Source organism: Excalfactoria chinensis, chromosome 3 (genome assembly GCF_039878825.1).
Source record: "Excalfactoria chinensis isolate bCotChi1 chromosome 3, bCotChi1.hap2, whole genome shotgun sequence".
Lineage (NCBI taxonomy): Eukaryota > Metazoa > Chordata > Aves > Galliformes > Phasianidae > Excalfactoria > Excalfactoria chinensis.
This window is the reverse complement of record NC_092827.1, coordinates 96,508,474-96,534,958: the sequence shown is the minus strand read 5'-3', so window position 1 is coordinate 96,534,958 and position 26,485 is coordinate 96,508,474. Positions and strand designations below refer to the sequence as shown.

General features: G+C 46.6%; 1 protein-coding gene across 4 annotated transcripts in view; it reads left to right on the top strand.

Annotated features, from left to right (window-relative positions):
• Positions 1-1,822: 1,822 nt before the first annotated feature.
• TOGARAM2 (TOG array regulator of axonemal microtubules 2) overlaps positions 1,823-26,485 on the top strand; it is a 44,435-nt gene continuing 19,772 nt past the window's right edge. The window contains exons 1-10 of one of the 4 annotated variants that reach the window (XM_072332393.1): positions 1,823-1,906; positions 17,147-17,265; positions 17,699-17,819; positions 18,780-18,914; positions 19,483-19,677; positions 19,971-20,188; positions 21,678-21,850; positions 23,067-23,113; positions 24,947-25,137; positions 25,913-26,072. In XM_072332393.1, coding sequence (XP_072188494.1) covers positions 17,260-17,265; positions 17,699-17,819; positions 18,780-18,914; positions 19,483-19,677; positions 19,971-20,188; positions 21,678-21,850; positions 23,067-23,113; positions 24,947-25,137; positions 25,913-26,072 — 1,246 coding nt within the window. In that variant the 5' untranslated portion in view covers positions 1,823-1,906; positions 17,147-17,259. Of the gene's footprint in view, positions 1,907-6,115; positions 6,292-17,146; positions 17,266-17,698; positions 17,820-18,779; positions 18,915-19,482; positions 19,678-19,970; positions 20,189-21,677; positions 21,851-23,066; positions 23,114-24,946; positions 25,138-25,912; positions 26,073-26,485 lie in introns of those variants that run through there. The other 3 variants (XM_072332396.1, XM_072332394.1, XM_072332392.1) reach the window with 3 other exon arrangements.

Sequence of the window (26,485 nt, the reverse complement as noted above, 5' to 3'; positions counted from 1 at the left end):
AGAGAGGTGGCTGCAAGCACTGTTTCCTTGTATTTGTGTCCAGCCTCGCCACTGCAGGACCTCAAGGAGCCATCCAGGAGATGGGCTGTGGCAAAGTCCCATGTGCTGCGAGTTCATTAATCAGGGCTAGCTTGAAACTTCAGTTTTACTTCAGAGAGCAGTATGACTGACGTAGGGAAAAGCGATTCCTCCCTGTTAGCTCCAAGTGGATGACTTCACCTGGGCTCCAGGCAGCCGTACCCTTCCTGTCCGAGATGCCTCTCACCGCCTCCCTCCCAGAACGTGGGTTCCTTGTAAGATCATTAAGATCATAAAGAAAATCCTGCTTGGAAGAGAGCCTGTGTCTCTGCCTAAGGAAAAGCCCACGTGCCTCTCTGTGCTTCTGTTCTGGCAGCAGGACGTCACGCTGTTTTGCAGGGAGGGATGAGAGAGAGGAAATGAGATTTGTGTGAGTGAATCTCGCATTACCTAAGAGGGGGAGCGAAGTCACAGTCAGACCTGGATCCTCTCCAAGGCTCTTCTAATCACAGAGATGGCCTTAACTTGGTTATTTCAAATATCTTGGCTCGGTAACGAGCACTATAAATTATTTAGGCATATTTTAAGGAATTAATGGTACGTTTTGTCCTTGAGTAAAAACACTTCCTTCAAGCTCTGCGTTGGCTTTGTAGGAGTAGTTTGTCTCTGAGTTCCTCCCGTGATAGTTACTGCACTTGGGACCCCAGAGGGCTGCTTGCTTTCATCACCGTGAGAGAGCACCTGTCTGTCAGCTGTTTCACCGCCTTCCCAAAGCCCTGCAACAAAACCCCTGCAGCTCTTTGCTGCCTGGTGGCACATTTTGGGAGGAGCAGGTTTGTGTGCTCGCCATGCTCTCCTGCACATAGTAAACCCATTCTTTATATTCAGCTGCTCGCCAACGGGGGGCAATAAATGATTTATAACCATGGCAGCAGTTGCTGTGGGAAACTGGCATCAACAAGGAACTTTCTCGTGTCCACGTCAATAAAACTACTAAAAAATCTTTCCACTCTGCATCAGGTGAGACCATCTGTGATGCCTCCCACAGATCTGGTGTAGAGGTAAGTCAGACAAATGGTATCACACGCAAGGTCTGTGACAGGAACCAATGACCCTCTCAACTGTCCCAAGCTGGAAGTTCCTGTTCTAAGATCGGTCTTCTGCCACCAGCTGGGCTTTCTTGGGAAGGGGGTCAGCAAAGATTGGTAGAATCTGCTTTTGCTTAAGTCGCTCTGTGTTGCTTCAGAGATTTCTGTACTGCAGAAAGTCTTGTGCTGTGATCAGGGCATCCACGGCTGCTGTTCTAGATGAGAGGCTTCCAGCACTTTGCAGGCTTGGGTCCTCTCCCGCCTTGCAGTTCTCTGAAGCTTCGTCTTGCATTCAGACTCATCAAATTAAGGCGTACAGCTGAAATAGAGTTTGTGGGGATGATTAGGGGAAAAAAGCAGACTCTTAAGCAGGGTCTGTGGTGACAGGATACTTAGAGGAGATTTAGGTTGGATATAAGGAAAAGAATTTTACAGTGAGGGTGGTGAGGCACTGGCACAGGTTGCCCAGAGAGGTGTTGGGTGCTCTGTCCTTGGAGATACACAAGGTCAGGCTGGATGGGGCTCTGAGCACCTGGTGCAGCTGTGGACGTCCCTGCTCACTGCAGGGGGCTGGAATAGATGGCCTTTAATGGTTGCATGGGAACATTTAGGTCACGGCCTGAACCAGTGATTGAGCACCTGGTGAAGGGGCAGAGCCAGCCCTGAAAGCACAGGTGCAAGGAATTCACACGTGATCTCCCTAACCTTATTTACAGGCTGGCAGCCAAGAGGGAAGGATTTCTACTTGGAGATTGCTTCCTTCAGGGTATTTTCCAGCCAGCCCTTATCTTCAGAGCAGGGTAAGCTGTTCCTTTTTTGTTACCGGCTTGTGAGTAATTCCTTTCTTGGGTTATCTGAAAGCTGGTCAGAGGCAGCTACGTACCTCTGTGTTCATGCTGTGCAGGAGTCCTTTCCAACTCAAACTATTCCATGATTAAAGGTTCAGGGAGAAGTTAGCACTGACGTTTCTATACAGAAGTCTGAGCAGAACAGCATTCCCAGGGCTACCAAAATGCTGTGAGTTGGAAAGCACCCTATGGACACCAAGGGGATGACTAATATCAACCTTGTGCGTTCCAGCTGGGGCCACTGTTTGTCTCTGGCTTGAGCCATGCTAGTCACGGATTTCCATGGATGATCTCTTTTTGGTTTGGCAGGTTTCTAGAAGCATTGTTATGGATGTAAGGGTTGCTCTTTGTTCAGAAATGGCACCTGGAATGCTTTGATTCTCTGGAAGCTTTAAGTTTGAAATGAGATTGCAGAATAACACTGCGATCGGTGTCTGTAACAACACAGAGATATGCTTGAGTACTTGTGGGCATCTTAAGGCCTAGAAATGGAACGAGCAGCACAGCCCTGCTTTGGAGCTGCTTACCTGGTGTGACTCTCAGCTCACGTTGCTTGGAACAGCGATGGGAAGCAGCAGTCACAGTTTGGTGTTTACAAATACGTGTGTAGATAACAGTGCTGTAAGCTAAACGGCCTGGAGAGTCACACTGAGTGACTGTGTGTCCAGCTACCTTCTAGCTCCTTGTCTTGCCCTGCGTCTGCCTGTTGTTTCCGTGGGAAAGCTGTTGCAATGTGCTTAAAATGCTGGGATGGTGGCAAAGAAGGGGCTGGTGTTGATCCCTTTTTTTATTATCTTTGTAGCTCTGAGGCCTGGGATTTATTTTCTCCCAAGGATTTAAGATTAGAGCCTTAATTGCATCTGATAAGAAATGCTCTGAACATCAGAAATAGTGCTTGCTGAGTGGGGCTCCCAGTGTCATCGCGTTATAGCTGTTGAAGGATTACAGTAGATTCCCCTCTATGAATCTTCCTTCCGTTAACCTGAGTCAGCTTGATGCTTCCAGCTGCAGGATTGGTGTCTGCAAAGGCTGTCTGCTCTCCTTCCTCTTGGAGTCCCCCTGTTTGCCAGTCCTTCCTTTATCATTTCTCAGTTGCCAGAGCCGAATGCAGCATCATTTAATGCTATTTTGAATCATAGTGCTGTAACATCTTGAAGAGAGGAGAGGACTGGGGGGTCTCAGCTACTCCAGCTCTCATCTGTGATGTTCTGCATCTCTGAAGTCCAAAAGGGTTTCAGGCGTGGTTTCCTAGGGCTCAGCTCATGTTCAGTGTTTAGAGAGAGAAAAAGGCTGACAGAACAGAAGGGGGAGGTGTGTGGGAGTGCAAGAAATCCTCCTTCGTTAGAGGTGTGGGAAACAAAAGCAGGTGACTGTGCAGCTCCGACACGTACCTCGGAGGGAGAGCTTGAACATTTTCCTTTTCTTATGATCAGAGAGTTCAGACATCAATGTGTGCTCTGATGCTGGAATGTGCACCTGGTTCTGGGGTTGTTACCATCACCTGCTGGCGTTGTTTGTGAAACTGGAGAAGGTATTCATATGTAAAGAAGGTTAATTATGTGGCTGCAAATGCATGTGAAAATCAGCTGGTTGAAAATCAGAGGTTGGTTTCTAAGAGGGATAAACTTGCAGCTGATTTAACAAGCTTGTTTTGCAGAGGACAGGGGTGAGGTGTGCTCAATCACCAATATCACAGGGACTGGAAGGGATCTCAAGGAATCAGCGAGTCCAACCCCCTGCTAAAGCACTTCCCTGCAGTAGGTTGCATAGGTAGGTGTCTGGACAGGTCTTAGTATCTCCAGAGAAGGACACTTCGCAGCCTCTCTGGGCAGTCTGATCCTGTGCTTCACTCTTACAGTAAAGTTCTTCCATGTGTTTATATGGAACTTCTTACGTGCAAGTTTTAGGCCATTTCTCTTTGTCCTGCCACTGCACGCTGAGAAGAGTCTGGCCTTATCCATTTGCCTCCTACCTCCCCTTTAGATATTTATAAACATGAATCAGGTCCCCCCCTGCTCCCAGTCATCTTTTCCCCCAGGCTGAACAGACCCAGGTTGCTCTGCCTTTCTTCATGTGGAAGATGCCTCAGGTTCTTTATCATCTTTGTGGTCCTTTGCTGCACTCCTTCTAGGAGATCCCTGTCTTTTTTGAGCTAGGGAGCCCAGGACTGGCACAGTACTCTGTCCTGGTGCGGCAACTTTTAGAATAGAGGGGGAGAATCACCTCTCTCGACCTGCTTGACAAGCTCTTTTTGATGCACCTCAGGATACCATTGGCCTTCTTGGCCGCGAGAGCACACTGCTGGCCCTGTGAATTGAATGTGTGACTTGACAGACTGGATGGGTCTTAACTAAACTGTATTGTTCAGAAACCCATTTCTGAGGGTCTTTAGAGAAAGGCACCAAAGCCCCACAGTGGGGGAATGCAATATTTCGTCCTAATGGAGGGCACAAATTCAGCTGCACTCTGCTTTGCAGCGCTGTGTGTGAGGCTTTTCTAAATCTATGCATTAAATAAGAGCTCACGATCCCCAAGCAATCTGGCTTCCAGTCACATTGCTGTGTAGGCCCTTTCTGCTCCATAGGACCCCTCCTTCAAAGTTTAGCTGTCCCAGGCAACAGATGAACCCATCCCTGCCCTGCTGAGCAGCCCTACCTCCCCCTTGCAGAGCCACCTCAAGGCCAGGCTCTCTTTAAATCAACTTTATATAAGCTCTTAATTACACAGCTTAAAATAATAATAATAATAATAACACAAAAAAACAGGAAACCATGGCCAGAAGTGCAGCAGGACAAGGCATTGATTCCTGCTTGGAAAGGAGGGGAGGGGTAGGGGAGAGATGTGCAGAAATATTTAACTATTTGGTGCCATGTAAGAGCATGAATTTTTGGCAGCTGGTGAGAAGACGTTGCCAGTATGTTAGATGTGATGGGGGTTGTGGCAAGCAGGCAAATCACTGCAGTGTGCTGCTTCTTCCTATTCTTTTCTCCCACTTGCTTTCCCCAAAATACAGTGGTGTAGTCATATGGTCATAGTGCCTTCTACTCAGGTCCCGGTCTGCCAACATACAACCTTCCTATTGCATCCAGCTGAAACCCAAGTAATGCAATAATGGGCTGAAAGCTGTTACTGCTCGTTTCCTTTGCTACTTTCCAGCACAGTATGGTTTGTGTTCATCCAACTGTTCCTTAGCAAAGACAAATGCAGTGTTCTGGTTGAGTGAAACGAGGGCTGGGCTGCAGGTGGACAGGTGTAGGAGCTCCCAGAGGCCAGGGACACAGAAATGCAATGTCATTTTCAGTGTTATTTAAGCAATGACTGGGCCTTGAGTGTCCATCTAGTAAGACGTGCTCACAAAACCCTGGTGCTGATATGCACCAGCAAATCACTGCTTTGTCCAGACCTTCAGGCTTACTAAATATCTTATGATGAAAAACCAATGGAGTGGGCTGAATGGATTGGAGACATGTTGGCTTATGTCTCTGTGAATACAAGATGTGATCATATTGTGATATTACTGGGGAGGATCTGTGTTGTGGTAGACGGCATGTTTTGTAGTCACATACAGAATGTCTTACCAAATTCTTGATGTGGTAGTGTCAGCTGGAAGAGTGTGAATTGCCCACCCTGCTTTCTGTTGAGCTTAATTCATGAGTTCTAATGAGGTTGTAGTCCATGGTGAAAGTACTATGGACAAATTGCCCGTAGAAGTCAAATGCATTATGACTGCAACGTGTTCAATTAATTTAGAGGTGGTTGGCCCCTGTCTAAGTGCAAGGGGCAGTTTGGTGGTTGAGATTTGGTTTGGGTTTGGTTTGGCCATGGCTAGTACCACACCACTTTGAAGCAGAACTTCAACATACATGGTATATGTGGAAAATGCACCCTGTCTCTGGAAGGCTCAGGAGGCTGATCCCACGTTTGGTCTTCTACCATCTTGAAGCAAGCAGTAGGCTGCAAATTCCAGAGCGACTGTGGGAGAGCTGCTTTATTTCCCTCCATTTAAGTAAGAATGCTGGCAAGCTGCCCTCCCTCCCCCGAGAGCCTCATCCTCCAGGTTTGTTTGCACAGTGCTTGCTGAACGCCTAAAAAAAGGAGCCAATCAGATTGCATTTGCCTAATACATTAATGAATCTGCTTAGGTGTCATCAGGTCTAATGTCTTAGTGAGAGGTGACAGTTGAATGCATCGGGACCGAATTGCTGAGGAGAAGTTGCGGGGTGCTGGATTGCCTGAGGTGTGCTGAGACCTGTGGACTTGGGGCTGGGGACCCGGCGTGGTAGAGTTAAAGTTCCCTGGGTACTAATGGAAGCATGTAAACAAAAACAAAGGTGAAGGTAGGTCTCCCTTCTTGTCATTCTTGCAGCAAGCCTTTTATGTATTTTGCGGTTGGTGCCCTTTGCCAAAGGAACTCGAACTCCTTGGCTGGCTGCACGGGAGTAGATTTTACCTCTGCGTGTTTACGGGAGTTATAGTCGCAATAAAATTTTTAAAGGATCCCTTGAGAAGACAGAATTATTGCAGCCTTTGTTATTCCTAGCAGAATGCATGTGAAAACAAACAGATTAAATCCATGCGAGCTCCTTCCCTGCCTCCTGTGGGACAGAATGATGGCTCTGGAGCAAAGGGCTTTAAGTGCAAGGGCTAGGTGAGGTTTTACACTCTCATCCTCAAAGAAACAGCGTGCTGCACTTATTTGCACATCAGGAGGACCTCAGCTGGGAGCTGAAGTGAGAGTGGCGTGAGGTGGGTGGCTGGGTCTGTCCAAGGAACGGATCTGTGGTTTTACTGAGTCACGTGCAGCCAGGTCTGCTTTAAATGCCCGGTGTACTGGGCTTTGAATCTGTGCAGCTGGCCTCTGTGTTTTCCCCTCTGCTGGCTCCTCTGGTGGCACGGGGCAAAGCTCTGCTGTTAAATGCTGTGCCAGGAATGTGCACAAGTGTGGTGCACGCTGTGGCCCTCCCCAGCTCATCTGCAGCTCTCCCTAGTGCTTTTGTGGGTACCAGGGAGACCCCGGCACGACATTCTTTTGCTTCACTGGGAAGATCCTCCAAGGATAGACACTAAAGTATTGCAAATCTTAGCCACGTTATCATTTTTTAAGTCAATATCTAACAAGGCAAGCGCCTGACAAAATGGGAGCAGCTTATTTCAGGTGGTTGTGTGGCTTTGCCAAGTATTTTCAAGCATCACAACTATTGTTCAGCCGATAATTGTTTTCATCCTTTCTTTATCTGCTTTGTGGAAAACGGAAGATCGCAGCTCATGGGTGCGTTTGGGGAAAAAAAGGCATTTTATCAAAGGCTTTATTTTCTGCATTGTTTTAAAGATGTGCAGATGACAGACCGCATGAAGAAGCCTGGTTCCATATTGTAGGCTGTGCTCTGAACGCTGTTCCCTGGCATTTAAAATTAATTACAGTTTTGCTATCAGTACTGGTGAGAATGAGTTAAGACCCAAGCTGTGGTTTTCTATAGCACCTGTGGTTTAAAACACAGACAAACACATACACAACAGACTTGAGTAGCCAAGATCCATCCATGCTAGGGGTGATGGTAATTTTGTGGTAAACCTTTGCCCCACAGACTCAGAATTCTTTGGTAGCTGTAGAGAGGAACATGCCCATGCCTGAGACTCCAGAGGAGCCTGGCACGGGTGTAACCTTGTCATTATACTCAGGTTTCAAGGGTGTATCTTATGAACAATTGCCCTTGTTCATAAGGAGCATCACTTGATGCCCCAGAGCACAATTCTGTCCCATGTAGGAGAATCTCAACTTTCTCTCATCCCTTCTGCTCCAGAGACAGCATGTCTTGTAAAAACACACCTTGCTGAAGTCTCAGGAAACGTTACCTGGATGATGTGGTTTTGTATTTGAGAAGAATGGTAAAGTCCTGGCTTTGCATTAAGGTAATGGTACAGCTCTGGACATTCTTGCTCTCACTCAGATGAGGAATGGGATGACACCACATGAGGAGTAGGAAGAAAGATTTGCTTCGTTAGCAGCTGCCACAGTGGAGCAGTGGGATCTACAATGGGTTGGCAGTCAGCTGTACTCAGGCACTTGTTGCATGAGGGTTTTCCTTCCTGTCCCCAAAGCTTTCTTTTCTTGGTGCTCAAGGGGTCCCTTCTAAATGTCCTAATCTTTCAGATACCTGCCCGCCTTTAGGTGCAGCCATAAGGCCTAATTTTGCATGGAGGCTGGAATTGCTTTGAGCTCTGCTGACGTAGGATTTATGGCATTTCAACAGGCTCATTGGTTGCTCTTTGCTGTGAATGAGCTCTGCTTTGTGCTGAAGGCCTGGTACGCAGCTGCTGGTGGTGGAGTATGGCCGGCAGCTAAATGAGCTTCTCTGTCTGTGCTGCCACCTCACAGCATTCCCACCAGCAATCCCCCATACCTCATTTCTGGCATCTCACGGGAAAACGATAGCACGGCTGCTTTTCATCCATCATTATTCTTTGCTATGGGCTGGTGGCTGGAAATCATTTTCCACCCAGGACTGATGGGGATAATACATTTCAGAAGAGGAGTAGTTTCTCAGGGCATCCATGGGCTGTGCACTGTGGCCACTTGCTTTCAGTGGGGTCAGGCTCAGACCTCTGTTTTCTGCTATTTCTACTTCCTACGAACCATGCAGAGCTTTCTCCATTGTAGGCACAGAGTTTAGTTTAAAACAGCGAAGGTAAAACAGGGAACTTATTCACCTACTACTGCAGACTTCTCCACGACTTTGCAGGGCTTTGTAGATATCCAGCTTTGTAGCTCTTTGAGAAAAATCCACCTTCCTGTGCCTATTTTTCCTTCCCTTGGTGCTCAGGCAGCTAATTTCTGGAGCCGCACGAGAACTGAGTGGAAAACCATTAGCAAGGAAATTGAGCTCTTCATCTCTGTTTGTTGTAATAACCTTCTTCAGTGTGGGAAGGTTTGGAAGAAGCCTCCCCATCTGTTTGAGGCAGGCTGTTACCTGCCTGCAGGTTTGGGTATCTTCCAGCTTGCAGCTTGCTCCCTGCCAAGCTCTTCCCAGGGATCGATGCAGGTTGGAAATGTTTTTCAGGACCTCTCAAAGCTGATGGCAGGTAGAATAAGTTGTAGGCCTGACTTCTCTTTGTATCTTCAGTTGAAGTCTCAGCTGCCTTCAGTGTATAGATCTGCCACCATCACTGCATGGATTTTTCAATAGCTGGAACAAATCTTTTATTTATTAAGTTATTTTCTGCTGGCGCTGCATGTTGGTCTGTAATGGAGGCTGGCGGGGGGGCATCACTGAAGCTGGCTGGGCTTTGCCCACCTCCTGCCTCCAGCAGCCCAGTACACACTCTGTGGGGTGAAAGTTGTAGGAGCTGAGTTTGGTTTGCGAAAGGATTAGGGCTAAATTCTGGTGAAGAGGGCCTTGTGTTACATGAAAACCATTCTATTATGATCAAGTGAATGCAATGCAACTTGTGCTGGATAGCAGGTGCCAGCAGCTGGTCTCTCTGCATCCACAGCTGAGGCTCGGCTTCGCGTGGCTGCTGACTTTTCAGGTAGTCGGAGTGAACAGACGGTGACTTGCCACTGTCAAGTGAGTTAAAGCCTGCAATTAGCCAATATGCAGTTAACTAGATTAGCAACATAGGGAACCAAGCAGGCTTAGCTGAGGACCATGCGATCCTAAATGAATTAGATTGGGAAGCACTGGCTGTGCGATGCCCTGAGTCACCAGAGGGTGCCTGCAGGTCAGCTCTGTGCTGAGGTAGGGATTCACCCCTTGGTGACACTGTTTAATAATTGGGGTGGAAGGGACCTTAGAGACCAGCCAGTTCCAACTCCCTGCCATGGGCATGGCTGCCAATATATGCCGTGTTTTGGGTATTACTGGCTTCTAACTGCTTGGCATGAAGGTGTGTCCCCCTCCCACCTCTCTGAATTGATTTATTCTCTGTGACACCACTTGGAGGGGGGAAGGAAGCAGAAGGCAGCGGCCCTCTCAAAGCCCTCAGGGCCCTGCTGATTTGAGGATGGAGTCTGATTAATAAGGAAAAGCCAGGGAGGTCTTGCCCAAAGGCTGGGCAAAGCAGAGGCGGGTGGAGAAAGGCAGATCCAGCACTATCTCTGTTCATCCTGTTTTCTGCCTGGTTTTTTCTCCATTCGGAATCCAGGATTGATTAAGAAACAAGTCTTTAAAAAATAAAAAGCCTTCATGCCCACTCGCATTTTATTTCTTTGTATGCTGGTATTTCAATTCACATCAGTTTTTACCATTGGCTCGGAGCCCAGCTTGTATTTGTTAGTGAAGTTCATTTGTTTCCTCCCAGCCTACAAATCTCCATTGGCACCTTTGGTGCTAAATTAACAGCCTGCTTCTGCTCGTTGGTCACACAACCAGAAGGCCCACATAAACCTGCTGGCTGCAGACCAGCTGTTTGCTTGGCTCATTTCCCCTGTAGGCTCAAAGGCCACACAGCGCTGGTTGCCCTTGCCCAGTGCACAAATGAAATTGCCATGGGGAAAGCCCAAGGGTTCCCAACCCAGCAGTGGTTCCTGAGGACAAAATAAGAAGCTGTATGTGTGCTGTGAGGCTGCTGTGAAGGGCCATGCTGCACAGCAAGTATGCTATGTGAAGAAAAAGATATCAAGAGGGGTAACTGAGTAGATTTCAGGTTAGAAGTGTGTAAGATGGCATTATTTCCATCCCTGCAATGGAGGGGGAAAGCTCTGCTTAGCCCCAAGGCTTCCTTGCTGCTGTAGGAAAGTGCAGCTTGAGAGCAGGTTGCCGTTCAAAGCAGGGAGGCTGTAGCCAAATACATCCAAAATGTATTTGTTGAAATGAAGAGGCTGTGCTTCATAGGTACAGATCTCATGGCAAATAGTTTTGTTGACCTCCTGGGAGGGATGCCTCAAGTAATGGTGTTGCAACTGGGTTCATTTCCAGGCTGTCTGTGCACACAGGACACTGCTCCTTCCCTGTGTAATGCATTGTGTCCTTAAAGCTCTGCAGGTGATGTACTGTGCCGTGGGGGTGATACTGCCCAAGGTGAAGTGGGATGATGCGAGGCTGAGGAGCAAAGGTGCTCCCTTCTCCTCTGATAGCAGCAGTTTTTTCTTCCATTTTAGGAGGAATGAAACAAATCTTTGTCTCCCTGTTTTTCAGGTTTGGCATGTAGGCTGTTGAATCTGCCTCAGCAGCAGAAGGACAAGGTGTGCCAGTATTCCAGGCTGGAGACTAGATGCTGGATACTCCCAGGTGGTCTCAATCTGACCGGCTGACAATCTTTGCTCGACATTGGTCATTATTTTGGTGGATTAATGAGGAGGATCACACTTTTCAGCTCTCCTAATGTTGCTTCCCCGTAGAGTTGCTCATTTGAGACATCCAGCAGCTTATGAGGAGAGAGGTGAACAAGCAGCATTTCTGCTATGCTGTTTTTACAGGCAGGAGCTGCAGGAGATGACGTCTTGCCTGCAGCCTGCAACAGAGCCGAGGCAGAGTTTTCCTAGCATCTCTAACAGCATAAAGCAGTGCTGGAGCCTGAGGCGGTCCTCTGCTGCTTGTTTGTAGCAAAGAGGAAAAACTTTTTGGGGAATTCTCCTTTTTCATGCAGGTAATGTCACACTTGGGCATCCATGTGTTGTAGCTGGTCAATTTTCTGCCATCCTGTGATGTATAGGGTTGTTATTTTCTCATGGACCCAATTACTCGGCCTTGGAGAAGCTGAGAGACTTGGGAGGTTGAAGTTTGACTCATTGTAAGGCTGAATCCAGGACTCCTACACTGCTGTTGCTCACAGGGTGGCTCAGAAGTGGCAGGAAGGTGCTTCCTATTGGCTTGGATATTGCTTTGTTGAGTGAGGTGTCAGCCATTTCCCCACATCCTGCTGGGAAAGAATTGCTGATGTTTGTTTTTTATTTGTTTTCTTGTAGGAGTTAAATTACTGCATGTTTTTTTCCAGCTAAAAATGCTGCTGGTGCATCTCTTGCAGGCTGCACAAGGGCTCAGGGCTTGGAGGATGAATTCCTTCTCAGAATATTCTTGTGGATGTTCTCCATCCAAATCATGGCACAGACAGAATGAGCTTCTGCTCCTTGTTGTTAACAGAGAACAGCGTTGCACCTCTGCTCAGAATTTCTCTATTTGTGTTTGTGTGTTTATAAAAACAACCAGCTCTGACTTAATATGGAAGACCCCAAAGCTTGCCACAGAAATGATGGAAAAGTCATTGCTTTCACACCGGGTGGAAAACTTTGTTTTATGAGGTGCCAGTGATGCTTTGCTATTTGCTTGTGCCCTGTGGTTTGGGTGCTGCTGAGCTCCCAGGTGTGCTTGCTGCTGCAGCACCTGAGGAGCCGCCTGCCAACCCTGCAGGCAGGAGATTATTCCTCCAGATTTCTTCAGAGAAGAGGTTGCTATGCAGCCTTGTTTGTTCCTGGCATGTGACACTGTTTGCTCGTGTGGCTGGAGCACCTGGCTGGGCAGGCTGGTCTCCTTCTGGAGGAGGGGGCTGCCTTGCCAAATGGCCGTCCCAGCTCCTGGCTTGGGAAACACAGGCTGTGGAGCACCAGAAATCCTTGTTGCCTTGTGGGAGGTGACCTGCAGCAGGGATTCACGTTTCTCAGGGGGATTATGATCTTCTCAGCATGGAGCGAGGTCTGCGAAGTGAAGACTGCAGCTGTCTCTGAAGGAGGTTGGTGAGCAGCCCTGGCTGCTTCCTGCTGCGGTGGTGTGGGGTGACAGATAGAGGAGGGGAGGGCAGGTCAGGCAGGAGCTGCTGAGCAGTGGGGGTGTTTATAATGAGGAAGCCACTCTTCATACTAAAAAGGGTCAGTGTGATTCCTGCCATGGCATGGCAGCAGAGCAAGAGTCCTCAGCTCAAGTGCAACATCCCCTCTTTGCTGTGCACAGGAAAAGGAGAAGTCCCTACCCAGCTGCTCCAGGTGGGCTAAAAGCACAGACTGCATCATGGTCCTTATGGGGCTCTCGTTGTTTTCTGAGTAGAACCGAGGGAGGTCAAAATCAAATCTGCTTTGTGAATCAGTCACTGCTGAGGGTTAGGGCACGGTTCTGTGGCTCTCTGGTGTACCTGCTTGTTCCTGCAGGGTGGAAACCAAGTCTGCTTTGGACAGTGGTTTAAATTGCTGTGTTTCACTAAATTGAACCTTGGCACCTCACTTCAGAGGGTGAGAGGAGAAGCAGAATTGTGGGTTTTGTTTTTTTCTCTGTTTGCTTTTTCCAAGCAGAGAAAGAAAGAACCTTGGTGAATTTACTGGCTGTCTGGTCCTAAAGATGCAGTACCTGACAAACAGCCTTTCCTTCAGCTTAGCCTCTGTTTTCAGAGAGGTTTATTCCGAGAAGTACAGATCTCCGAGAATTAGATTTGTGGAAGGTGTAGGAAGGCAAGAAGGGAAGATCCACAGCCTGATGCACCTTGTGTTCCTTTTGAGGTGCAGAGATGCTGGCCTGTCTCAGCTGCAGAGTGGGGCCAGACCAAGTTGTGAAGGGCTGAGGTATGAGGACTGTCTGCTCATTATCACAGGAGTTGGTAGGTTACTCTCCTTCCACTTCTTTCTCTCTCTGGAGAGAATATCTTTGCTTCCCTTTTTTCCTTTCCATTTCTTCCCTCAGTCTAGCACGCTGTGGCTCTGCTGCAGGGACCACAGCTGTGATGGCAGCAGCAGCTCCTTGCACTTGCGCAGTACTTGTCAGACTGAGGATCTCCTTTTTGGAGAAGCTTTCAAGCTGTTTGCAAAGCTTCCAGGCATCATTCTCACATTTCAGCTGGAGACACTGACCTGCGATCAACTGAAGCTGACTTATTCAACTTTGTGCATGCAGAGGTTGTGTTTAGAGGCTCTGTTTCCCTGACCTTAAGATTTACGTTTTGCTGCAGGCTGGGCAGCGAGCTGGCAGCAGAGCTTGCACATGTCCACTTTTCATCCTCTTCTTCAGTTTTGTTCGCTTCCAGCAGCAGCCATTGGCCTGTGGAGATTTGGGAATCCAAATGCTCGTGGAGTTGGGTGATACGTGGTAGCTGAGGTGAATGGAGACTTTAAAAACGTCAGTGATGCCTGAATGGTGGACTTAGATCCTGAACATGATAGAGGGTGTTTAAGTGCCCTAAGGACCAGGGAATAAATTCTGAGCAGTGGGAACTGTTGTGTTTCAAGGTTCGTACAGCACTAAGAACAGCACTAGGACTTAGCTAAATAGATACAAGAGCAATAAAATGGACAATTAAACCCATCTCATTAGAGCCTTTGTGCTCCCAATGCTTGTTACTCGCAGTGACAAATTTCAATATGTCACTCGGGTCCCACGGTGCTCCTGAACGAGATTGGTTCAGATCATTGAGAATTTCCCTGCCTGGTGGTTATGCAGAACAGGACAGAACCCTTGGGATGCTCCTTGGAGATACCTTGGGTTTATGCAGGTGTCTGTGACAACCTGCCCCAATCAGAGTGCTTGTACTTGTTTGTGCCTTTATGAAAGATGTAGGGAACAGTATGGGAGGCCTCACAGGGGGTGGAGCATGGGGCAGAGCATGTATTTTAACTGTCTTTTACTACTGAAGAGGCAGGGATAGGGCAGGAGAACTTTCTTTGCAAGCACTGGGGAGATGTGCCTGCTACTTCCAAGGAAAATGAAGTCACAAGAAGCCAGTGTGATGCCATGAGATGAGCGAAGCCCCGCATGGGCTCAGGACCCTGTGGTTCCAGAGTTATGGCCAAAGCACTTCCATAAAGAAAATCCTTCCAATGCTTTTGGTCATGGTTATGCCCAAGGCAATGAGTCAGTGTGGCTGGCTCCTTGCTACCTCGTGTCTAACCAGCACAGGAGCCCACAGAGCAATCCATCGCCCGCTGCTGGGGAACTGGCACCTTTGGCCACAGCTCCAATGGAGACCATCACAAACACATGTACAGTGCTCACATAACCATGGTGTACAACAGGACACCTCATTAGAGCTGGAATGAAGGTTTGTTCGGGTGTGTTTAGGAGTTAATGAGGTTTGGCATTCAGACCAGCTTATTCCTAACTCCTGATTCCCTGCTCTGGGTAAGATGCTGCTTACAGTAACTCTTGTTTCATGGCTGAGTAGCCCTGCTGTGCTGAGAAGCAGCTCTGACAGGAGCTTTGCATGGGGGAACTGAGTTTGAAGACCTTCCAAACATGAGGTGAGGGCAGAACACGTAGCAGAGGCAATGTGTGCATTTGCTGTGCTGGGAAGCCACCAGAGAAATAGGTTGTTAGTTAGAGAAGACAATAATGATAGTACTAAATAATCTCTATTTTCATTTACTGAGTGCTAATGATCCAAAGAAGCTGAAAATCCCAGAGGATGTGTTTCCTGTAGATTAACCCAGCAGAATGGCAAGACGTACAGCTATTTTATATTGAAACATCGCCAAGACCTGGAGCTGCTCGGATGCATTTTTGCTCCATTTTCCTCTTTAGAAAGCCAGTTTTTAGCATATTATTTACAGTGAACCACTGGTGCTGTTCTCTGCACAGAGAAGTGGCATGATCTTATTTTGGGCTTCTCTCATCGGTGGCAGAAGAGGAATCCTCCACATGAGGCTGCAGGAAGGAAAGCTGCTCTTCCATTATCATTCCAGACTCTGTTTTATCCCCTCAAAAAAAATGAGGTGACCTTAAACTACCATACATCTGGGGTTTTCCATAACATGTGGTTGGCCTGAATTGAGAATTCTGCCCTGAATTGAGGCGATTAGGTCCCTGGAGCTATAAATAATGCCCTTCCTGCGTCTGTTAGCATGTGGGATGACAGCCTGGCAGAAGAACAGCACTGAGGCATGGAGATATTGGCCTCATGTTAAGTCAGTTTTATTGCAGAACGTGTCAGTGGTAGAGGGAGCCTTCTGTCCTAGCTACAAGGTTCACTCATTTCTGGTACTTATTGCTTTCTCTTGGATATTTTTAATACTCCCAGCAATGGGGCATGCTCAGCTTCATTCAGGAGATGATCCCAACCAGCCAAAAGTGCCACTGATGTATTTTCTAGATACTCATCCTACACAATGAGATCAAAGACAATACACCTTAACCCCTGATTTGTACCCTTGTCCCACACCTTTCATTCCTTGCTTTAATGTGCACAGTTTGAAATAGACCGAGATTTGTATTTTAAGGATATTTAGTGCCTGCCTTCCACTGAAAATAATGGGAGTCAGACTCTAAGGACCCTCTCAGCATCTTTGTTCCTTGAACTTAAGCTGTCTCTTTGAATTTACGTAGCAAAGGTTTAAAGTCAGAAATGGGTTAACAGCTAACTCCAGTCTGTCTGGAATTGCTTGCTTTATTCCAGACGAAGCCATTGACAGCTCTGGAGGAGATGTAAATGTGTTGGGCAAGGGATGGAGCTACAGGCCTTGCTGCTTATATGAGCATTTTCTACTGTAAATTGCTTGAGGACGCCATGTGATCTGATTGTAAGTTTGACTGATAGTAGGGTACCTGAAGTCCTTGCTCGGCCATTCTTTGTCACTTGTTTTAAGCTCATAGAACACAATAATAGGTACCTGCTTTTGTTTCTCCCACCAAAGGCAGAGGTGTTTTTTCCTGCTGTGATAGTTTAACTGATCCGTCTGTGATTGATCCTCCTGGCTGCACTTAGCTACCGTGTAGCTGCCATTCTTTCTGCAGAGCTTTATAGGCACCTATCAGTGGGTTTGAAAAAGCAATTCCCATTGGCATCCTTCCGTTCCCACTGACATTTATAGGAATTTCACTGTTGACTTACTACGCTGACCTTTCATACTAAGGTACGCTCTGCAAAACGCCCTTTTACCTCTCTGGTTCGGCTGTAAAAAGCAGGCCAATACAATTAAAGAAGCCAAAACTTTACATGGTGACTGAAGCCTCTGCCAGAAGGCGAAAAGAAATCTCCAGAGCTCTGAAATGAAAGCAGCCAAACTGGTAAGGAAATAGCCCACAGGAGCTGAAGCTGCAAAGTGCCGCTTTTTGCAGTAGTGCTGCACAGGTGGACAAAGAGTGAACTTTTTAATGTTGTATATCCTGTACCCTATTGCACTGCCTACAAGTCCTCTAGTCCTGTGGGATGTGCACTTGGCGTTAACAGGGCAGGTGGTTCCTGGACAGCTGGCATCCACAGTTATGGGTGGTGCTACAGGCCCAGGGTTTCTGAGGTGTTTAGAGGTTGTTTCAACTGCTCTTCTCCTCCCTTTCCCAAAAGGTGGCAAATCTGGAAGCATCTGGTTTGAGCTGTACCTCAGAATTACCCACGGATGTGTCATAAAGATGGGACAGGGGTGCACACCAGCCTGATGACCATGTGCCCCACCGTAAATGCAGGTATGCTTGTTTTAAAAAGGGAAACCATTCTGCCCCTCAATTTTTTTTTTTCCATTATTGGTTGTTCTTGGTGCAGATCCACTTCAACATTACAGCACTTTGTCACTGAACACATGAACGTGTTCAATGTGCAGTGCCAGGTCTGACAGCAGTGAGTGTGGTGAGAAACTTGTCTTGGCTGCCATGCCCATCTGGCCATGGGGATAGCAGCTGCTGGGCTGGAGTTACACTTCCCTTGCTATGCTGTCAACAGTCTTCTTCCAGTGTTTGGCTGTGTTTCTGGCAAGATGTAGAAAATGCAGAACCTGAATGCATTTTTATGGTGTTCTAATGCCACCTGGCTCAAGCAGTTTCCTACCATGTTCCATGTGTGACACCACAGGGCAAGGGTAATGGCTGTCAGTTATACTAGCAGCATCCTTTTTCCATGCAGGCTCCTGATGCTGCAAAGGACCCCGGTGGCATCTGTGTCAGGCCCAGTGACCACGTGCAGCCTCTCCTCTGGACAGAGCCCTACTGTCCCCCAATGGCAACAGAAGATAATTTTGCAGCAGGTAATGGACTGCAGGAGATGACAGACCTCTAGCTTTGCAGCCAGGGTTTGCTGCAACCCTGCTGCTGCAGCCTTTGGAGCACGTTTGCCCACAGCAGGGGTGCTGGTGCCCAGGAATTCTGCTTGGCTCAGGGAAGCAGAGCTCCTACAAAGGCTGCATTCACAGCACTGATCTCACAGCTCTGGAGGAGGTGCCAACTGTGCTGGCAAGTGCAGCAGCTATTCTTCATTCTGCAAGGTCTGGAGGCTGGGTAATGGCGAATATATTGGCCAGGATGAAAGGCAGGAAAACATGCTGTGCATAGCTTTGAATTTTCAGGAATAACTAAGATCAGAAGTTTCCCCTGAGCCAAGACGTGTTTCTTTTAGTTGAGAGGAAGCATTTCTGAAGCAGGGAATAAATTCCAGTAACAGTGCAAGAGAACAAGGGAGAATGTTTGGATGGACAATTTGCATCCTACAGATACATTATCCCAATAAGCTCATTGAATACAGGGGATGTCTAGTGCACATACTCTTAGGTATAGCAAATAGTGATTAATTGTGTGTGACCCAGTAGTTTCTTTATTCTGGAAGGACATAAAAACTAAAAGAATTGATTGGAAATTACAGAAAGCAAAGAGCTTTCAAACCAGATTTGTAAAGTACTCATTGGGTATTGCCAAATTCTGGATAGCTTTGCAGGTTGTCTGTCCTTTGAGAGATGATGAAATCCTGCAGTCTTGGATAGGTAACCAGAAAAGCCTATAATTTTCCAGAGCATTCAGCTGTTAAAATGCTGGAATGCAAGCACCTCTCTAGACATCGTGGCATGAAGTCACTAAGGCTCTTGAGGTCAGAACTATAAGTTAATACTGATATGTTAGTCTGATGTGGAAAAGGGGTGTCTGTTTATCTATGTATTTTTTGCTCCTTATCAAATGCTGCAAATTCAAATCACTTGCACTGTCTTTATTTAAAGCTAAGCATGATGCTCCAGTTGCTGTCTACTGTGGGAGCGTCCCGAAAGTCAAACCCAGATGCAGAGCTCTGTGGGGTGGAAGCATTGATTCAAACTTGCAGCTCTGTGGCAGCAGATGGATTACTGAAGAAGGAGGTGAGGATGGAAGATGGTTTAACGCATGGTGGCAAACTCATCCCAACACAAATCCTGCTTTTAGGAAGAAATGGTCCTTAGAGGTCAGTCCTGGTGCTTCTGTGTCAGAGCAGGTAGCTGACAGAGAGATGTGGATGATCCTGCCCTAGTCTGGAGGTGCTCTTGGCATCACATCTCTTTTACTAGTTCATTACACTGTATACTTAATGGTATCAAAATGATGACTACTGCCAGCCATGACAGGAACTGCAGCCCTACTGGCCTTAAATAGGGTGTTGTCATGTGTTACCAGTTATATATCTACCTATGCTATTGATGCATGCCTTGCCATTGGTAAGTTCCAAGTTCTTTTCCTGCTTGCCCCTCAAATCTAATCCTGAGGATTGGATGGTGCCACTGGTGCAATTTGCCTGCATACTAAGATGCCTCTCTGCTTTGAACTATAACACGTAGCACTGTGCAGCTCTTTACTGGTGGCGTTCACTGAAGCCAATGACTGACACTGGAATGGTTGGTTGTAAAGCAGTGAGGTTAACAACTAACACGCTTCTTCCCATTCCATACCTAGGGGCCGTCTCTTCTCTGGAGGGCTGGGGCAGCAAGACTAATGTGCAGGACCTTGATGCTAAGGCTGGAGGTGATCTCTCCCCCCTTCCTTGTCCCCAGGAAAGGGAGGTGAGCAGTGCTGCCCTGGAAACTACTCAGATCAAGGACAAGCTGAAGAAGAGGAGGATGTCTGAGGGCCTGTTAGCCCCACAGAAAGGTAAGGCTGGAGCCTGCCTGCTCTTCAGCAGGATGCAGGGTCTTTCCCAGCCTAAAGAGCTCGTGCATATTACCACTGAACAGATCTCTACTGGGTGTGCCTTCTGCAACAGCCTTCCTTGCTCCATCCCCCACGTAGCCCTCTCATTGCCGTAGGGCCATACCTGTGTGCTAACTGCATGGTGTACTGCTGTATACCAGATTTCCCAGAAATCCGTCAATCGTAATATCTAGCTCCAGGGGCTTTGTGTTTGAAATGCTGCTTCTCTTACACTGCATCTCTCTGTTTTGCAGGCCTGACTGACAGTAGTGACACGAAGGGGGTTGCTCTGAAGCCAGCGATTTCCAGGTCAGCTTCCCAGAGGCTCCTGGTAACCTCCAAGCCTGTGCCCCCTATCCAGAACAGCCTTCCTCCCTCAGAGCCTGGCTGGATGAGCAACGGGGAGCAGGAGCTCAGGGAGGATGGCACAGATCATGGCGGTGAAGGCAGTCACAAAGAATTGACATCAGAGGTAAGGAAACAAGATAAATCACATGTGGAGGATCTTCAGTGTATTCCTGTAGGCAGAGCTCCGAGATCTTTCTCCATGGTGTGAGCACAGGGTGGCAGCTGAGCCAAGGAATTGCTCAGGAGGATGTTGCATTTCAGGCTGTCTTTGCAGCGTGCTTACAGTGGGTTTCATGTCCCCAGTGTACATGAATAGGAGCATACTTCTGTTCTCTCTACGAGCTCTGCTTGTGTTTTACGACCAAGAAAAACTATCAGTAACCGCACAGAGCAAGAAAGTAAGTTTCACCTGGCCAAGCATATCCTTTTACAGTTAGTAAATGCACATTTCTGTGAAGCATCCGTGGCTGTTACTGTTGCAGACACACCGATGTATTGGCAGCTTCTAATACCAGCTCTGGTTTAGATGCAAAAGATGTTTGCTGGAGCAGACAGTCCTGCAAACTGAACTTTGAGTTCCAAGCACAGTCATAATATTTAGTAGTAATATTTCTAGAGCTCAGCAGCCTCTGGGTGGCTTTGTTGCTGTCTTCCCAGGGTTAAATGATGGGAATTGGCACTTCTGGGTAGGGGAAGTGGAGTCCGACCACTATCCATGCGACTGGCTTTGCAGGACAGACAGGAGCAATTGTTTTGGTTTTTGTCACAATGGGCACGAGAGGGCAGAAGAACAGCAGCCCTAGAATAAGGAGGGAAAACAACAGAAGGATAGTGCACTTCCCTTCAGCCCTGCAGTTATGGGCACAAGTGTATCCCTGACATGTTGGTTTCACTGGAGATTGAACAGGTCCTGATTTGGCTCTTTGGCCTCAAGAAGAATGATGGGGTACTATGTACAGGTGATCTGCTCCCACTACTGCCCTTCCTAGCTGTGGTGTGGGGAGCTCGAAGGGATGACGTTGCCAAACTGAATGATTTCAGCAGGCAGAGAGCCCTTACACAGAGTGGCAGGGCAGGGAGCTCTGCTGAACCTAATAAATGTCAGTAAGCCTGCAGTGATGAATTGTGTGGGATCTGGAGAGCACATTAGCATCTGGACCAAAGGGCTGATAGGGGAATGTTGAAAGGGCAGCAGCAGAAAAAGAATTATGGCTTTGAGAAAAGCAGGTTTTGACAGTATGCAAAATGACTTTGTGGGGACTTGGCTGGGCCTCAGTAATGGCTGGTGGGCACCTTTGGACAGCAGAGGGATAATGATCTAAACCCATTTCAATGCCATAGGAAAGCTAATAGAGGTGATACCACCCCAGAGCATCCTATTTGTCAAGTAGATTGCTGCCGCAGAGGTGAGCAAAGGGGGAGAGCTGTCAACAGCATGGGACATGGTCCCTCCTTCACAACTTGACTTTCCATTGCCCATCAAGCCAAGACATGCCAACAGTTTGACTCATTTTTTTCCTCAAAGTCTTAGGAAAGAGTGCAGCTAAACTGCTTGTGGCATCAAGCAGGAAAGCTGCGTGCTTGGGCTGAGCATTGCACTCTCCTATTTCCAGGCCTCGTTGCAGCCTCTGTACTGCGGTGATGAGGAAAGGAAGAAGTCACTGGGGGTGGCTTTGATTCCTCCCATCCCCAAGTCAGCAAGGCCATCTGATGGGGATCCTGGCAGCACTGAAATGCCTCTCCCAACCTCGCAGCAGCTGTTTTCTCAAGAGCCCCTGGAGATGAGGTAAGCCAAAGTGTCTGCCTCTGGTATTCTGTTCAACTCGCACATCCCATGAAGTTATTTTCCACAGCTGACTCTCCAGTGTATTTGTACAAACTAATGTATATTCACCAGATTGTGTATCTATAGTGAACTAACATGTCAGCACCATAGTCTTTAAAGAGCAGGCAGGGGAGATGGAGACAGGCCACCAGAGAAACTTACGAGCAGATGCTCTGCTGGATTCTGATACTAATTCACTTTTTAATCCTTGTGGTGCCATTTAGGAGCTGTACTATATAGACCTGAACCCATCATCTGGTTTTGTGCGTGAACCTTGCCAATGTCTATACCTATAAGAAGCCAGTATCTGTACCTGCAAAAATATGCTGGGGCAAATATAGCAGCCTACCAAATTTAAGCGCTGGTTTTGTAAACGTTGCTCCGAACTTCTCTTTGGGTTTTTACTGTGGGATGAGAGCACGGATCAATCTGGTTTTGGATGTATAATCTTACAGATCTGTAATATTTACCTATGGCTTTAAGATCCAAAGGACAAGGTGCTAGGGAACAGTTACAGGACTGTAAATGATGGACAGACACTTGGGTATGCATAGGGAAATCTAGCTGCCAACTTTATCTTCATTGTAATAGTAAATAGGAGTAACAGAAACACAGTTCCAATTAAAAAAACTTCAGTATAGCTCAATCTGGATACATTACATACCAGCTGAGTTGGAAGAACACTCTTCTGTCTTGAAAGAGCAGGAAGGTGTAATACTATTCTAATGACTGAGCTGTGGTATTATCATCTGTACCAAGATGCTGTCATCAGTTTAAATCATGACCCAGCAAAGTTAGACTTCTGCTGCAGTGTAGCTGTAGCTGTCCCTCTGTACAGACTGAGGACTGACTTAATATCTCTTGCTGATTCAGAAAGGTGTCTGTAAAAGTGAGAGCCACTTAGCTCCAAAAGAGAGCCAGCAGAATTGGATCTTGAACACCCACACTGAGGAGTCTGATTCCTGCGCTTCAGCTGGAACTAGATGTTTCAGTCGGAGCTGTGTGACTCTACAACTTGAAAGTTTAATGGCAGTAAATGAGCTTTTCATATCACTGGTTTTATGGGTTGCACGTCTTTCCTCACCAGAGTGATTTTGCTAAGAAACCTTTCCTCCTTTAGAGCTAACCCTCACCTTTCTCTCTCTCATATATTCTGTTCTTCTCAATTTTTTTTAAGGCCAAGATCAGGCAGTGGAATAGAAGAGAAGACCCCTACATCTCTGGGTAGGTACAGGTCATCCCTATCCTAAAATGAACATGAAAATCCAGACCCATGGTTGGCACTGTGAAATTCCCATTGAAAACCATCCTGTAACTTTTTGCTTTCCTGACTGTGCTCAGATGACTACTCCAGAGCCCTGTACTGGGAGAACGTGCTCTGATAATCCAGTGAAAATAAGTCCAGCAAGAGGGGTCTGAATGGCAGTAGCTGGGGGGTACTCTGGCATCCTGGAGGTGTACAGCAAGAAAAGAAACTCTCTCAACCTTTCCACACTGTGCTCTTTTCTACACTCATCTTTTTTATTTTTATATTTATTTATTTATTTATTGTTACTATTATTTTTAATCTTCCCTGAGTGCTCTCTGATGGTCCAAAGATTAGAGAAATGAGAAATGCTCCCACTCGTTCCACCTGTGCTTGGAGGAGGAAACCTTCACTCAGAGCAGTTTCTCATCCGGAACCAAACACTTTTGAGATCTGAAGTAGATACGCAAACATCTCGTGTTATTACATTGGAAGAAGTAGTGAAACCGTATGGGTTAAGAAGTCCTTGTGAGTTTTCCATTTAAAGATGAAGGACTTAAGTCAATGCAGTAGTTGTCTGAACTCAGCCTTCCATCCTCTTAAAACACAAGTCTAAATCAAATGCTGAGTAATGAACAGAAGCTTCCTTCTTTTTTGCAACTAATTTGCCTTATACGACATAAGCTAGGTTTATTATTGTGAATATCTTCCCCTACTCCATCTGCAGTTGTCAGTTCTGCAAACTCAGGCTGGTTTAGGAGATGACTGTTGGCTGTTGCTTTTTTCCCTTGCATTATGACTAGCTATAAAAGTTCTGCAAGATAAAATAGGGTGTCAGTTGCATCTGTGTTAGCCAATACTTTTAAGTTGAAAACCTCGATGACACCACTGCTGCTCCTTTGCCATCTGTGAGCTTGGAGTGATGAGAGAGATGAGAGTTTAACAAATAATTTTGCTGATGTAGAAAAAGAGATAAGATTCACTGGTCTCTCAGCTTGGTGTTAACTCTGCCAAATAACGAGAGTATGCTGTAGCAATGATTACTTTATTGCTGATACGAAGCTCGGATGCTGAATGCAGCTAGGGAGAAGTATTGCTGAGTAAGTAAGGTGACATTTTTGGTGGATACATTCTGGGCTAGAAATGAGCTATATCATTAAGCTGTCTCTCTTTCTCTCTCTCTCTTTATTATCGACCTGGCCATTCAGCAGGGGAAAAAAAATCCTGATTTAAAAAAGTTATTCCTTTTTTTTTACTACTTGGCTATTACGTGATTTTATCATCTGTGAAGCCATGTAAGGAATGATTAGTTCTGAGTCTTAACAGCTCTGCTGGAAAGTATTTCAGAATGAGCTGTACTGTACTATTCCCCATAAGAGAATCAGCCTCTTTAGTGAGGCCACCCAGAAAGTGAGCTAATCTGCTGCATTTTATAATGAAACTCCTTGGGGTGAATGAATGCAGTCTTGAGAACACAATTCTATTTTCAATATGACTCTAGCCATTTCAGGTTTTCCTTCAGATGACCTCTAAAATATTCTAGCAAAGAGGAAGAAATGTTGATACTTCTATGAAGGCCTATGGCTATCAAAAAACCCAAGAAATAGAAGATTTACTAAAATGAAAATGGTTAGGAACAGATAAGAAGCTTTTTTGACAAGGACTGTCTTCATTTCTCTTCTCAAACACATCTTACCAGGAGCTGTGCCTTTTGTCATTCAGTAGACATTTGTTTGGCCAACATGAAGTACATTTCTGCTTCTGTACATTATGTGCCTTCTCAAACCCAATACATATTTATATCTCATCAGAACTCCGAACTTTGGGACCCATCTTGCCTATTCCCCAGCATCGTGTTGCCTGTAGCATGAAGTCTGTGGGGCATCTGTATGAGCCTGTGCCCCTGTTGGCCGATCTGCCCCTCAGCCAGGCCAAAGAGATGGATCATCTTTTAAGTCCTCGTCTTCTGAAGGATGACGACTGGAAGGACAGCAGCGGAAGGGTAAGAGCTGCAGGTAGGGGTGAGCAGGCTTCTGTTTCAATGTCAGTGACTGCTTCAGCGACAAAATGTCACTGAAAACCATCGCCTTCCTCTCGTGGAGAGAGGCATTTGTTTTTGCTGGTGCATAAGATGCTGGTTGAGAGAATGGTGCGAAGACTAAGTAAGAAGCATTCTTCACCTATGAAAGCCAATTCAGTGCAGATCTGAATGGTAGATTCAGTTATACTTTCAGTCAACGTGTGCATGCTTGGAAGCAAAGATCATAACGTTAGGTGTAAGCAAGGTTGCAAAAGAGTAGTTTTCCTTTGTTACTTGCTGAGTCTCATAACTGTTACTCTTCATTTTTCGTTTCATTAAGACCAGTGTTTCTGTGAAACCTCTTCTTGACACATGCTTTTCAGGGAGCAACTGAGTTCCTCACGAGCAGAGAATGGAGGAAGAGCTGTGATTACTGGCTGTGAGAGGCATTTGCTCTCCTGTCATGGCCTGTACAAAGTGGGCTATGCTTTTTGGGGCACTACCATAGTCCTCTTGGCTAAAGCAGGATGAAGCAATGTCTTGAACCAGTAGAAGGGTTTGGAAACAGAGAGTTATAGACCATTGGATATTATTGTATGCTGAGATGAGGAAAAGGAGGAAATATTCTGAAACAACTGGGATATTTGTGGAACTGCATTAAAGAGCACAACGCTCAAGCACTGTGTTCCTGATGAGGGGTCACATGCAGTTTGTGCATCTCTCTTCATGCTCATTGATGCATTTCTTCTACAACCAGATCCATATCACCATATCCAAGTCCGCTCAGGAGAAAATGCGCCAGAAGCAAACGAGAGAGATGGAGCTTTTGCTGAGAGAGAGGGAGAAAGAGAGAGCAAAGGAGAAGTCGTTGCAGTTCTCCACTTGGACTGCTGACCCTGGAGGTGTGGCCAGAGAAGGTGAGTGGTTGCTATAGCTGTGGGGCTTTGTGTTCACTTGTTTACTGTTTGCATAGTGTTGTAAATATCTATGAACTCAAACTGGAAGGCTGTTTCACTTACATCTGAGTGGAATTTAGAATATGATTTATTTCTGTTTTCCAAAGAAAATTACAGAGGCATGAAGTGTCTTGCCTGCAGCCCATAGCGAGTCAGTGACAGAATATAAATAACTTCCCCTCCTTTTCCTACCAAGTCTTGCAGACTGTATAAGTCTTGCAGATGACATTTGGGCTTCAGACTCTCTAATTGAGAGTAGCTTACGGGAAAGGTGAATGGGGTGAGTCTGAAAGCTTCTTAACTAAGCTGCAGCATGGAACAGCAGAAATCAGACTATTTCCAATTAAAAGGCAAAAAGAAATTATTGCTCACGT